Source organism: Ascaphus truei, chromosome 3 (assembly GCF_040206685.1).
Source record: "Ascaphus truei isolate aAscTru1 chromosome 3, aAscTru1.hap1, whole genome shotgun sequence".
In the NCBI taxonomy this organism is placed as follows: domain Eukaryota; kingdom Metazoa; phylum Chordata; class Amphibia; order Anura; family Ascaphidae; genus Ascaphus; species Ascaphus truei.
This window is the reverse complement of record NC_134485.1, coordinates 7,742,592-7,753,719: the sequence shown is the minus strand read 5'-3', so window position 1 is coordinate 7,753,719 and position 11,128 is coordinate 7,742,592. Positions and strand designations below refer to the sequence as shown.

The 11,128-nt window shown below is 44.3% G+C and overlaps 1 protein-coding gene across 1 annotated transcript in view; it reads right to left on the bottom strand.

Moving 5' to 3' along the window:
* Nucleotides 1-1,309: 1,309 nt before the first annotated feature.
* Nucleotides 1,310-11,128, bottom strand: part of LOC142490610 (vomeronasal type-2 receptor 26-like) — a 117,113-nt gene continuing 107,294 nt past the window's right edge. Inside the window, exon 4 of the mRNA XM_075593027.1 lies at nucleotides 1,310-2,208. Within this exon, the coding sequence (XP_075449142.1) occupies nucleotides 1,310-2,208 (899 nt within the window). The remainder of the gene's footprint in view (nucleotides 2,209-11,128) is intronic.

Below are 11,128 nucleotides of genomic sequence, written 5' to 3'. Positions count from 1 at the left end.
CCAGGGTCTGGGGTTAAAAGGGCGAGGACGGCAGAGAGAAAGTGGGGCATGAAGATCAAGAGAGGAAGATAAGGCAGAGTTGTAGTTCCTGACCAGGTTGTCAGGGTCTGAAGCGGAACTGAGAGAGGAGAGGGAGGAGCGTAAAGTGGAATCAAGAGCTGGTAGGTTAATAGAGTGCAGGTTTCTGCAAAAACGAGGGCGAGATGGAGATGGAGATGGAGAGAAGCGAGAGAGAGAAAATGAGATGAGGTGATGGTCAGAGAGAGGAAAAGGGGAAATGGAGAAGTCGGAGAGAGAGAAGTTTTTAGTGAAAACCAGGTCTAAGTAGTGGCCATCCTTGTGGGTGCTGGCTGCAGTCCACTGTTGAAGGCCAAAAGAAGAGGTTAGAGAAAGAAAGCGGGAAGCCCAAGGGAGAGAGGGGTCATCAATGTGGCAATTGAAGTCCCCAAGGAGAAGAACAGGGGAGTCTGAGGAGAGAAAGAAAGAGAGCCAGGATTCAAAGTGAGAGAGAAAGGCAGAAGGGGGATGAGTAGAGGAAGGTGGGCGATAGATGACCGCCACATGGACCGGGAGAGGAGAGAAGATCTGGACTGTGTGAACCTCGAAGGAGGGAAAAGCAAGAGAGGGGGGAATAGAAACTGTTCTGTAACGGCAGAGAGAGGAGAGCAGGAGCCCCACGCCTCCACCCCTGCCATACAAGTGTTGTATACAAGTGTTACTTGCATTGCAGAACTATGTGCTGTTGCTGAGTGCTACTTATGCTGCCACTTCTTCTTGCACTTGGATTTTCAAGTTTAGAGAGCAGTTCTTCTCAGAGAGAAGGTTGTTGTACAAATTTTTCACCTCCACTTCAAACATCAGAATCGGGTGCTGGATAAATGAAAAACTTAGGCCAATAAGGGCTTTGGTTTGCACCTCCTCATCTGAATTCTTGGTAAAGTATGGAGTCATCCTGATCATCTCACTACACCTCTATTCACCAACATACTGTATTTCTTTACCAACCCTTCTTCTTTGTTGCCACCAGTGTTATTCAGCATCACTGCCCTCCCCATGGACATACTGTAACTTAATCACATGCACATTGGTTAATAATAAATCTTTATTACAGTATATTATAGCCCATATTTGTCCAGCTGCACTACTGGAAAGGAAAGGGTGCACATAATGTAATATTATTATGGACACAACGTGCCTTATCTGATATGCTGTGAAGCTGCTTCTCTGTGTTAGTGCTCCATTCATTTAGAAAGGGCGGCACTGACACAGACAAACAGCCTCACAGCATATTTTCAGAGTAAGAAATATGTCAGTGTTTCCCAATGACATGTTCCCTGGTGTTCAGCTCAGGCCTGAGCAGGATAATGTAACACTTGGGAATGAATATACAGCCCAGCAATCCTGCACTGGAAGCCAGGATAGCGAATATCTCCACAGCCACCGTGTTTCTGCCCTTGGTGCTCAGGTACGCTGGGAGGAAGGAGACCCAAACACTGCAGAACACCAGCATGCTGAAAGTGATCAGCTGGGCCTCATTGAAACTGGCAGGTAACTTCCTAACTAGGAAAGCAACAATAAAGCTTAACACGGACAAGAATCCCATGTAACCAATCACAATGTAGAATGCAGCGACAGACCCTTCGTTACATTGTAATATCATCTTCCCAGTGTCAGATTGTGTGTCATAGTCTGGGAATGGGGGAGAGTGAACCAGCCACACCATGCATATCACAACCTCCCCCAGTGAGCAGAGAAGGACCAGGCAGCTGGATACTCTGCTCCCCACCCATTTCTTTATCTTGCTTCCAGGCTTTGTGGCATTGAAGGCGATGACAACAGTGACGGATTTTGCCAGAACAGAAGAGACTGACACTGTAAAAATAATCCCAAAGGCAGCTTGTCTGAGCAGGCAGGTCACCTTCACAGGACGTCCGATGAACAACAAGGAGCAGAGGAAGGACAACATGAGAGAGAGGAGGAGGATGTAGCTGAGGTTTCGGTTATTGGCTTTAACTAGAGGTGTCTTATGATTTTTTATGAAGATTCCCAGCACTGAAGAAGTGATTATGCAGAATATAATGGAAAGAGAAGTTAAAGAACCTCCTAGGGGATCCTCATGAGAAAGGAACTCTATAGTTCTGGGGATGCACATGTCTCTCTTCTCATTGGACCACTGATCTTCAGGGCACTTCACACAATTTTCAGCATCTGCAGAAAATCAACATTAACATTTTTATACAGTAAACTGTGTTCACAATGCTTTGTACTAAAATAATATACACAATACACTAAGGTCACCTTTACCTGTAATTTCACCCACAAACTCCCCCAAAATATTGTTTCAAAGAATGCTACTACAGACAGCAAAGTTGGTTCATGTTCCTCTATGGCTTCTATTGTCTCTTGAGTAACTAGCTGCACTGCAGCTTCTGTCATTGACTTCCTCCTGATATTACAAAGCTTTTCCTAATCCTAAATCCTCTAAATAAATAAAGAAAACTATTTGTTTGCATTCAGTCATACTCACTGATGTAATGAAGGATATGCAAAAGAGGTGTCCCCTTTACACCTACTGTACTCTATCCAAGGAGCTTCGTTATAGAACGACACCGGGATATAACCTGACGTTATTTAGGGGAGAGAGGGAGAGAGCAAGACTCTTCTTTGCTATATATGTTATATTTATCTCATCTCCAGCAAACCTACAGTATATTGCATGGGAGCAGTGTCACCTTTAGGTAAGAGATAAACGGGTACTTAAATAGAGTCATGTTTCCTTAAAGATGAGGTGAGGCCGTGCTAAATTCACATGACATTAAGCCTATGCTAATGAGATATACAATGGCTGTTATTTTTGCACACAATTAGCTTTTTGGTTATGCATTAACATCAGAGAATATAATGTTCATTAATTATTATTATAACATCCCGTTATTAGCACTGAGTTAATGGAGGTTTGTGAATCAGGGTCCATGTTTTTTAGTACCTCTCAACTGTCTCACCTACAGATGTAGCCAGACCTAATCTTCCCGCTGACACAGAACTGACGCGGAACTGACCGTGGCATCCCGTGGCAGATGTAGCCAGACCTAGGGGTCTATGCAGTAATCCCTGAAAAAGCACTTTCGCCAGGGGTTTGAACTCGCCATGTTTTTGGTGAGTTGCTGTCACAGCATGCAGGAAGGCCCGAATACATGCGAGAGCAACTTTTCCAAACATGGCGAGTTGTCTGTGGCGAGATGGTCTGCCTGCCGAGAAGGGCTCCCCCGCCGAGATCTGTCTGCAGCAAAAAGAGATCCGCCTCTCTGCGCAAATGTCACCGGAAAACAAATATTTTTAATAACATTTTTATTCATAGTGTAGATGTGCCGGGAGTCTCCGTAGCTGAACCGCATGGTTTTCAGGTCCGGGGACCCCCTGCTTTGGATTGTAATGCGCATGCGCTTCAGTAATGTGTCGACTTGCAGGTGTTTAAAAAAATACCACAGTGGTCTATTGTAAATTGACCTTGGTACTGAAGATGTTACAATAATGTATCAATTTAGGCTTTTCATATTAAAACTAAATGCGCAGTGTCTGGTGTTCTATTGTCCTGAGAGTTCCGAGATGAGTACACCGCCGCAGTCCGTGTTCCAAAAACCCGACAGAACGTACGCTTATTTAATATGGGCCGCGATTAATGCAACAGATGATAAGATGGCAACTGTTGGTCAAATTTATCAGTATTTTATCGATAACTCTGACTTTTACAAATTTTCACCAGATGCTCATACAGTATGTAGAAGCGTGCAATAAGGAAAAATTTATGTATCGATACGTGTTTTTTTCGTATTGATCCCGCACCCGGTATTAAAGTTGCAGGAGGGTATTGATGTGTAGCACCAGATTTTTAAAGTATCTTTGATCATGGATACTTCAAAAGGCGCTGTCGCTGGCGCATTGCTTGCCAGCGACTGACGTTTCTTAGTTGGTCATGTTAAAACCAACTAAGAAACGTCAGTCGCTGGCAAGCAATGCACCAGCGACAGCGCCAGCTTCCAATAACGGTCTGACCGTCAGTGAAAACCTGGTGACCGGCAACCTTTGCTATCTGTTCCCGCACGGATACCTGCAGCCTGTGCCGGATTTCACGTACAGATTCCAGCAAGCTTGCATGTACCTTAGATTTCCAGCCTCAACAGCTGTCAACTACAGGTGTAGTAGTCCCACTGTCACCTATCAACTACGTGTATAATCAAGAATACGGGACTGGCAGTGGCTCGGCGCCAGCTGTTTCGCAAAGTCTATGGTGAGTAATGTTGCCGTATTTTATTCTTTTTAAGAAATATCAATATCAATGCACAGTCAAGCGATTCTCCTGTAAGCAATATCATTGGCTGAGCAGCTTCTACAGTAGATACTGAACAATTGGTGGAAAGCTAGGCGCATGCGCATTGGAACCTTCTTGAAACGCATATGCGTGTCATCATATCGACAGTAGGCGCATGCGCATGTGAACAGGAGACGCCCCCCCCGAGAAAATTATTGGTGGGACTGACTGTGGGAACTTCTTTAGGGGACTGACCATTACATTAAAACTTGTACTTTTGTTTTTCCTCAGAAAAGAAAACTTTGTCATCTCATGCGGAAAACGGCAAATGGAGGGATTTCGATGGATAATATCGCTTTGTGTAACAATGCCTGCACATTGCTGAATCGGATTTAAAAAAACACGTACCGGAGTCTACAGTGTAGTGGCCGTTGTTATTGATTAGGATAGAATAACTGAGAGCTTCATAGAAAGAGGAAAGTGCGTCATTCATAAAAGGGTTTAAAAGTCATGGGAAAAGGGGGCAAGGCATTACCCTACCAACACGTTTCGTGCTACACAGAGCACTGTATCAAGGCATTTGGATAGATTCCGGTTGTGCTCTACCATTTCTCTCTTCTATTGCATTCTATCTTCACGGACGGCGGCGCACCTTGAAGGTCCGATGGGAACAACATGGACGCTGCAGCAGACTCGTGAGTGTTTCCTGCTTGCTACATGGTTATATCATTCTACTAAGGGATTAGGGTATAATGTATTGGGGTGATTATTGGCCTTTGGATTCCTGGACAACTTGAGTGCCATCTATGCTGGCTTACCACCTAGGATACCACACCCAGTACCCTCCCTACAATCAAGATACATCCCAGACCTCATACAGGATTTATCATCATTACCCTGACTATATACGGTTCTTAGCACCACACATTATATTCCCGAGCTTCATAGAAAACCTGAAACAGTATGCTGTTGTTTTCATACCGTATACAATACGTGTTTTTATATATATGTATAATAAACCCGAAAAATAAAAAGTATGCATTTACAGTATTCTACATGTATTCCAGTACATATGTGTATTCTATACCCGTACAGCATGTACTGTTTTAATACTCTTGTGATGTACAGTACTGAGCATGCCTACAGTATACAGTACAGTATGCCTGGACAGTACTGTACTGTATGTTCTAGAAACGCTGTATTTTGTTACAGTATAAAAGGAGAAAATGGAACAATTTAAAACAAATCAACATTTTCTTTTATTGGTGGAGTAAGTACAAAAAGTGTACAGCAATTCAAAACATTAACAGGTGTATGGTTTACTGCTAGTAGAAACATTTATGTACAGAAAGTCAAAACATTTACAGTAGGATGGTGTACAGTACAGTAAGTCAAGCCTGCACAACTCCGGTCCTCGAGGGCCGCAAACAGGCCCGGTTTTCAGATCCTGAAAACCAGGCCTATTTGCAGCCCTCGAGGACTGGAGTTGTGCAGGTCTTGTGTAAGTAATAACATTTCTTTATTAATACAAGTCAAAACAAGCAATAAGTAAAAAAATAAACAACATTTGAACAGTCACGCAAATTCGACCCCCACTAGATTGTCCTTCCAGGGCCGGTGCCTTGTATGGTGCAAAATGCCATTAATGGCGTCTCTCATTATTTTCATCACAGGATCTGTAATTGAAAAATAGCGCCGCAATTCCTCCACAATAGTCCTTCTTAAATTTTCAGGAAGCGCCCTTTTTTCGCGATTTCCTTCGTAGTTTACATTGTTGGCCCACCCGCAGAACACCAAGTAGGACATGTGGTGCTTGAAAATTAACATGGCATACTTCTGGGGTAAACCAGCACTCATCACCCTATACTTCTCCCTAAATGGATTGGGCAACTCACGCATGATGATGTCTGGTACCGTATCGATGCAAACGTATGTGGGTTGGATTCTGGGAACGGGTGTTCTTCTGGGAGCGGGTGTGCTTGTGGCGGAGGGCGAGGGTAGGTTGTCTAGGAGGATGCTTTCCTCCTGTCTTGGTCGCCGTGTTGTCTCCTGGCGTGGTCTTGACGGGGTTGTCATGTCATTCTCGTCAACGGCATACATGTACACATATTCTTCTGGTGGAGGGGGTGCGCTTGGTGATGGAAGGTGTTCGAAGGTCCCATTCATCCCATCCATGCCACGCCCCTGCTCTGGCGTCGGAGATACAGTGGTATAAACTCCGAGCAAATTATGTATCCCCGCTATGTCAGTCTCTATCTTCTCCATCCGTTGATCCATCTTCTCCATCCGTTGATCCATCTTCTCCATCCGTTGATTCATATTTAGCATGGTCTCTAAAAGAAGATCTATCTTTACCAGCATAGTAGAGTTCCCGGGAAAATCGACACTTAACCCATTCAGCATGCGGTCTAAGGAGCTGGATCTTGTGCATGGGGTGCTGTGGACATCTGGGTGGATGGGTGCTACAGAGGATGAGATGGGGGTTCACTGGAGAGAAGCGGCAGTGTCGTCGAAGAGGGATGGAGAAAGTGACCTGTGGATTTCCGGGAGATGAGAAGCGGCTGCGTCATCGAAGAGGGATGGAGAAAGTGACCTTGTGTTTGTATTTCTTTCTACTCGCAGCAATGCCTGTTAAAAAGATTTCAAAGGATCTCAGCATGAGAATGAAGGAGATGTACACGAGCGGATATCGAATTGCAGATATCCAACGCTGGTTAACTGCTTCTGACCTCGTTGTGCCATCAACCACCAACGTGTGCTATCATGCACATGGAAAGACCAAACAACACACGAGGACACCAATGGTAACTAACGCGTAAGTATATTTATATTACTATATAATACAGTATATCTATCTTTTATTGTTTATATTGCTGCAAACAGTATTAATATAACTATATAGTATAGATCTATCTAACATTATGGTTATTTCTGTTTATTTATATTACTATATAATACAGTATATCTATCTATTATTGTTTATATTGCTGCATACAGTATTAATATAACTATATAGTATAGATCTATCTAACATTATGGTTATTTCTGTTTATTTATATTACTATATAATACAGTATATCTATCTATTATTGTTTATATTGCTGCATACAGTATTAATATAACTATATAGTATAGATCTATCTAACATTATGGTTATTTCTGTTTATTTATATTACTATATAATACAGTATATCTATCTATTATTGTTTACTGTAAATGATGTGCTTGTAAGGTCCGGGGGAACACCTCTCTCTAAGGGGGTTCCTCCCGTGACTTTACTCACCCGATCCTCTCCGGCTCTACTGCCTCGCCGCCGCGGGCAGGATCCTCCTTCCCTTTCGCTCCCCGCGGTGGTTGCTGAACTTGCGCATGCGCGCGCACGAACACAGGAGGAGTTCCCGCCCCCAGCTCAGGCCGCGCATACCTCTCCCGCGCGGCGCACACACCTGATGCGCATGCACCGTCCACAAGCCTCGCATCAAGCGCTGCTGTGGCAATCATGTCCTCTCCAATCCCTATCTTCCCTAGGGCCACTCCCTCGTTACTCCCCCGCTTCCTATTGGTCCTTCCTCCTATTTATACCTTGCTCAGCCATTCCTTCTTTGGCTGAGCATAGCTTTGTGTGACCTGTGTTACCCACGGTCGTGCCTGCCTTAGCTCTTGTCTCTTTGTCTTCCCTAGTGATCTTTTGTGTACCGAACCGGCTTGGCTGTGGATCCGCTCTGGACTTCGACCTTTGGCTTGTATCCTGACCTCCTGAACTCTCCGACCTTTTACCTCGGCTTACGGATTCCGATTTACTTCCCGGCTCTGGACCCCAGGCTCTCGGTACCAACTATCCTTCTGGAACCTCCCTTCTCGTCCGGTGAGTATCTTACTTTATCTTATACTCCCGTACGGTTCCAGACGCCTATTTTCCACTTTCCAGGCGTGTCCGCGTAGCTGTGGGTGCAGGTGTTACTCTTCTCACCTCAGTTTCGGGGTCCCTCCTTGTCCGTGGTGAGCACAGCGTGACATTATGCTCAGCCCCACAGACATGGACCCCGAAGAGGTTGAGCAACCAAGCACCATGCAGCGACTTCTCCAGCTAGAGGCGCAGCTTGCCTCCATGATGCTGGAGCTCTCAAGACTCTCCTCATTGCAGCATTCCCCAGGCCCCTCTGCCATGGCAGCTGTGGCGTTTCCCTCTCGGGGTTCCTCCGTGGCTTTGGATCCTCGTCTCCCAGCTCCCAACCGCTATGCAGGGGACCCCCACGAGTGCAGAGGGTTTCTTAATCAGTGCAAGATTCAATTTGAATTATCCCCATCGCTCTTTCCTACTGCACGCTCAAGGGTGGCTTATATTATTTCTCTCTTGAACGGAAAGGCCCTAGCCTGGGCATCCCCCATCTGGGAGTGGGAGCCTGCCATGACGCGTGACTATCCTCGCTTTCTCCGAGAATTTAGGCAAGTATTTGATACGCCTGGTCGCCAAATTACGGCAGATTCCTCTCTCTTTCATATTTCCCAGGGTACTCGTCCTGTCGCCGAGTATGCGTTGGACTTCCGGACCATCGCGGCGGAGACCTCCTGGAACGATGACTCACTCTCCGCAGCTTTTTGGCAGGGTCTGTCTGACGCCATCAAAGTGTGAGGAAAACAATAACAATAGCGCTCAAAACAAACCTAAAATATAATAATAACGACCACTATTGTGACAGTGATATTGTGATTAATACAATCAGTGACAATGCAAAAAAACAGTGATAGTGCACGTGCCTATTTAAAGTGCATATATAAGGTGAAAAAAACCTCAAAATAAACTACAACCCTTGAAAAAAGACTGTTTCACTTGTCTTCTCGTGGATAATTTTCAAAGCGTCAGGGGAGTTCGTCTCGAAGTCATAGAATAGAAAACATATCATAGTGCAAAAATGTTTAAACAGTGAAAAAAGTGAAAATTCATCCAAAATGACTACTCACATTTTAAGTAATCAAATTAGACAGTCATCCAACTTAAGGGGTGGATGTGCCCTCTGTGTAAACAGCAGCCACCAATCACAACCTCCAAAGGAGAAAAAAGAGAGACCATATAGTGTAGAGGTAAAACAATTATAATATCAAAACATGATTCAAGGCTTACACTTCATACGGTCGATGTGGGCACTCATAGGTAGCGGTTGACGGATATCCCTGGGGCTCGCGATTCCTCTGGGTACTCAGTCACCTCTGCTCTCTCTGGAAACACTTGAATCCACACCGGAGCTTTCGTCCCTTCACTTCCGGCACGCCGAGAGCCTCCCAGGCTCCCGCTGCGTCACTTCCGGTGCGCCGGGGACTTCCGGATCAGATGGTTACAGTGGAGTTCTCGTGTCCCCCTTCTCGTGGCTGTTGGACTGGAACACTCTACGCTTTTCGTCGCTCTCTCTGGCGACTTCCTCAGGAGTGACTAATACAGCAGCGGCAGCTTTTATTCGAAGTAATCACCGGCTTGTACCTGGCATGTTCCTGGAATGCCACACTGTTCACCCGGAGCATGCCGGGCTCCCAGCCAGGCGCATGCCCGGCTGATGCGCGGTTGATGTGTTAATTTATAATGGTTCAGGATTTACTAGGCTGCAATGCTTCGCGTGTCCGCCAGATGGCATAAATTCATGAATTGTAATGCAGTATATATATATATATATATATATATATATATATATATATATATATATATATATATACTGTATAACAACAACCCCTATAACCCCTAACATACAGTACTGTACACATACAGTACTGTATATGCACATCAATGATACTATAGGCCATCTCGCACATCTGTGACAGAGGCTTGGGGAAGAACGGATATGAAGTCATTGAAAGCCTGTCACATGGTACTTGAACCAATCAGAGTAGGGATGGAGTTCCCACGCTCTGACTGGCTACCATACCATGTGAGGGCGGCCATGTGTCTTTTCATGACGTCATCTTAAAGGCAATTGAAGCAAAGCCATTCTGATTGGCTGTGCTGTCATTGCCTTTAAGTGACGTCATCATTTTAATTTTTATCGGCCAAATCACATGGTTTTCACGGCCCAATCAGGGCCGTGGGAACCATATGATGAAAATGTGACGTCATAGGCCTTTAAAATCCTATGTCGTCTCATTTTGAAGCCAGACGCCGCGGAGGAAGGACCTCCGGAGAAGAAAGAAGACCAGGGCGTGGCCGCAGATGGAAAGAAGACCCCGCCTCGCCCGGAAGAAGATAGAAGAAAGAAGAATACAGATGAAGATAAAGATGGATTACAAATAGAAGACCCGTGGATTGATTTGGATTTTTAGTTTAATGTTTATTATTTTATGGTTTTTTATTTTATGGGTTCCTGTTCGTGGATTGGTTCGTGAGTAAGCTGCGCAACGGGAGTCGGTGGGGGCAAGTAATGGTAAGTGAACTAAAGAAATGTATTTTATTTAACTTGTTAATTTTTTAAAAAGCTTTTTTAACATGTGTTTTTTTTTTTTGTGGTATATCATTTCTTGCCACTGTATGTATGTATGTATATATGTCTAGAGAGATATATACATACAGGGTAAGAAATGATGTTGTTTTAAAAGCTTGATTTGATGTGTTTTAAAATAATTTGTCTATGCTGCTATGCTTTATTGTGAGTTTAAAGTATTTTAAAATTAGATAGATGTCATTGTTGATATTGTATTGTGTGTTTGAGGGAGGTCAGGGCTAGCCTTGGTTTTAAAGTTTGTATTCCGGTTGGCTCTTTGTATATTTTTTCACATGCTGAATTGTTCTGCTCGAGGCGTGAATTAGTTAATTGTTTCATTGTTCGGGATGGACTG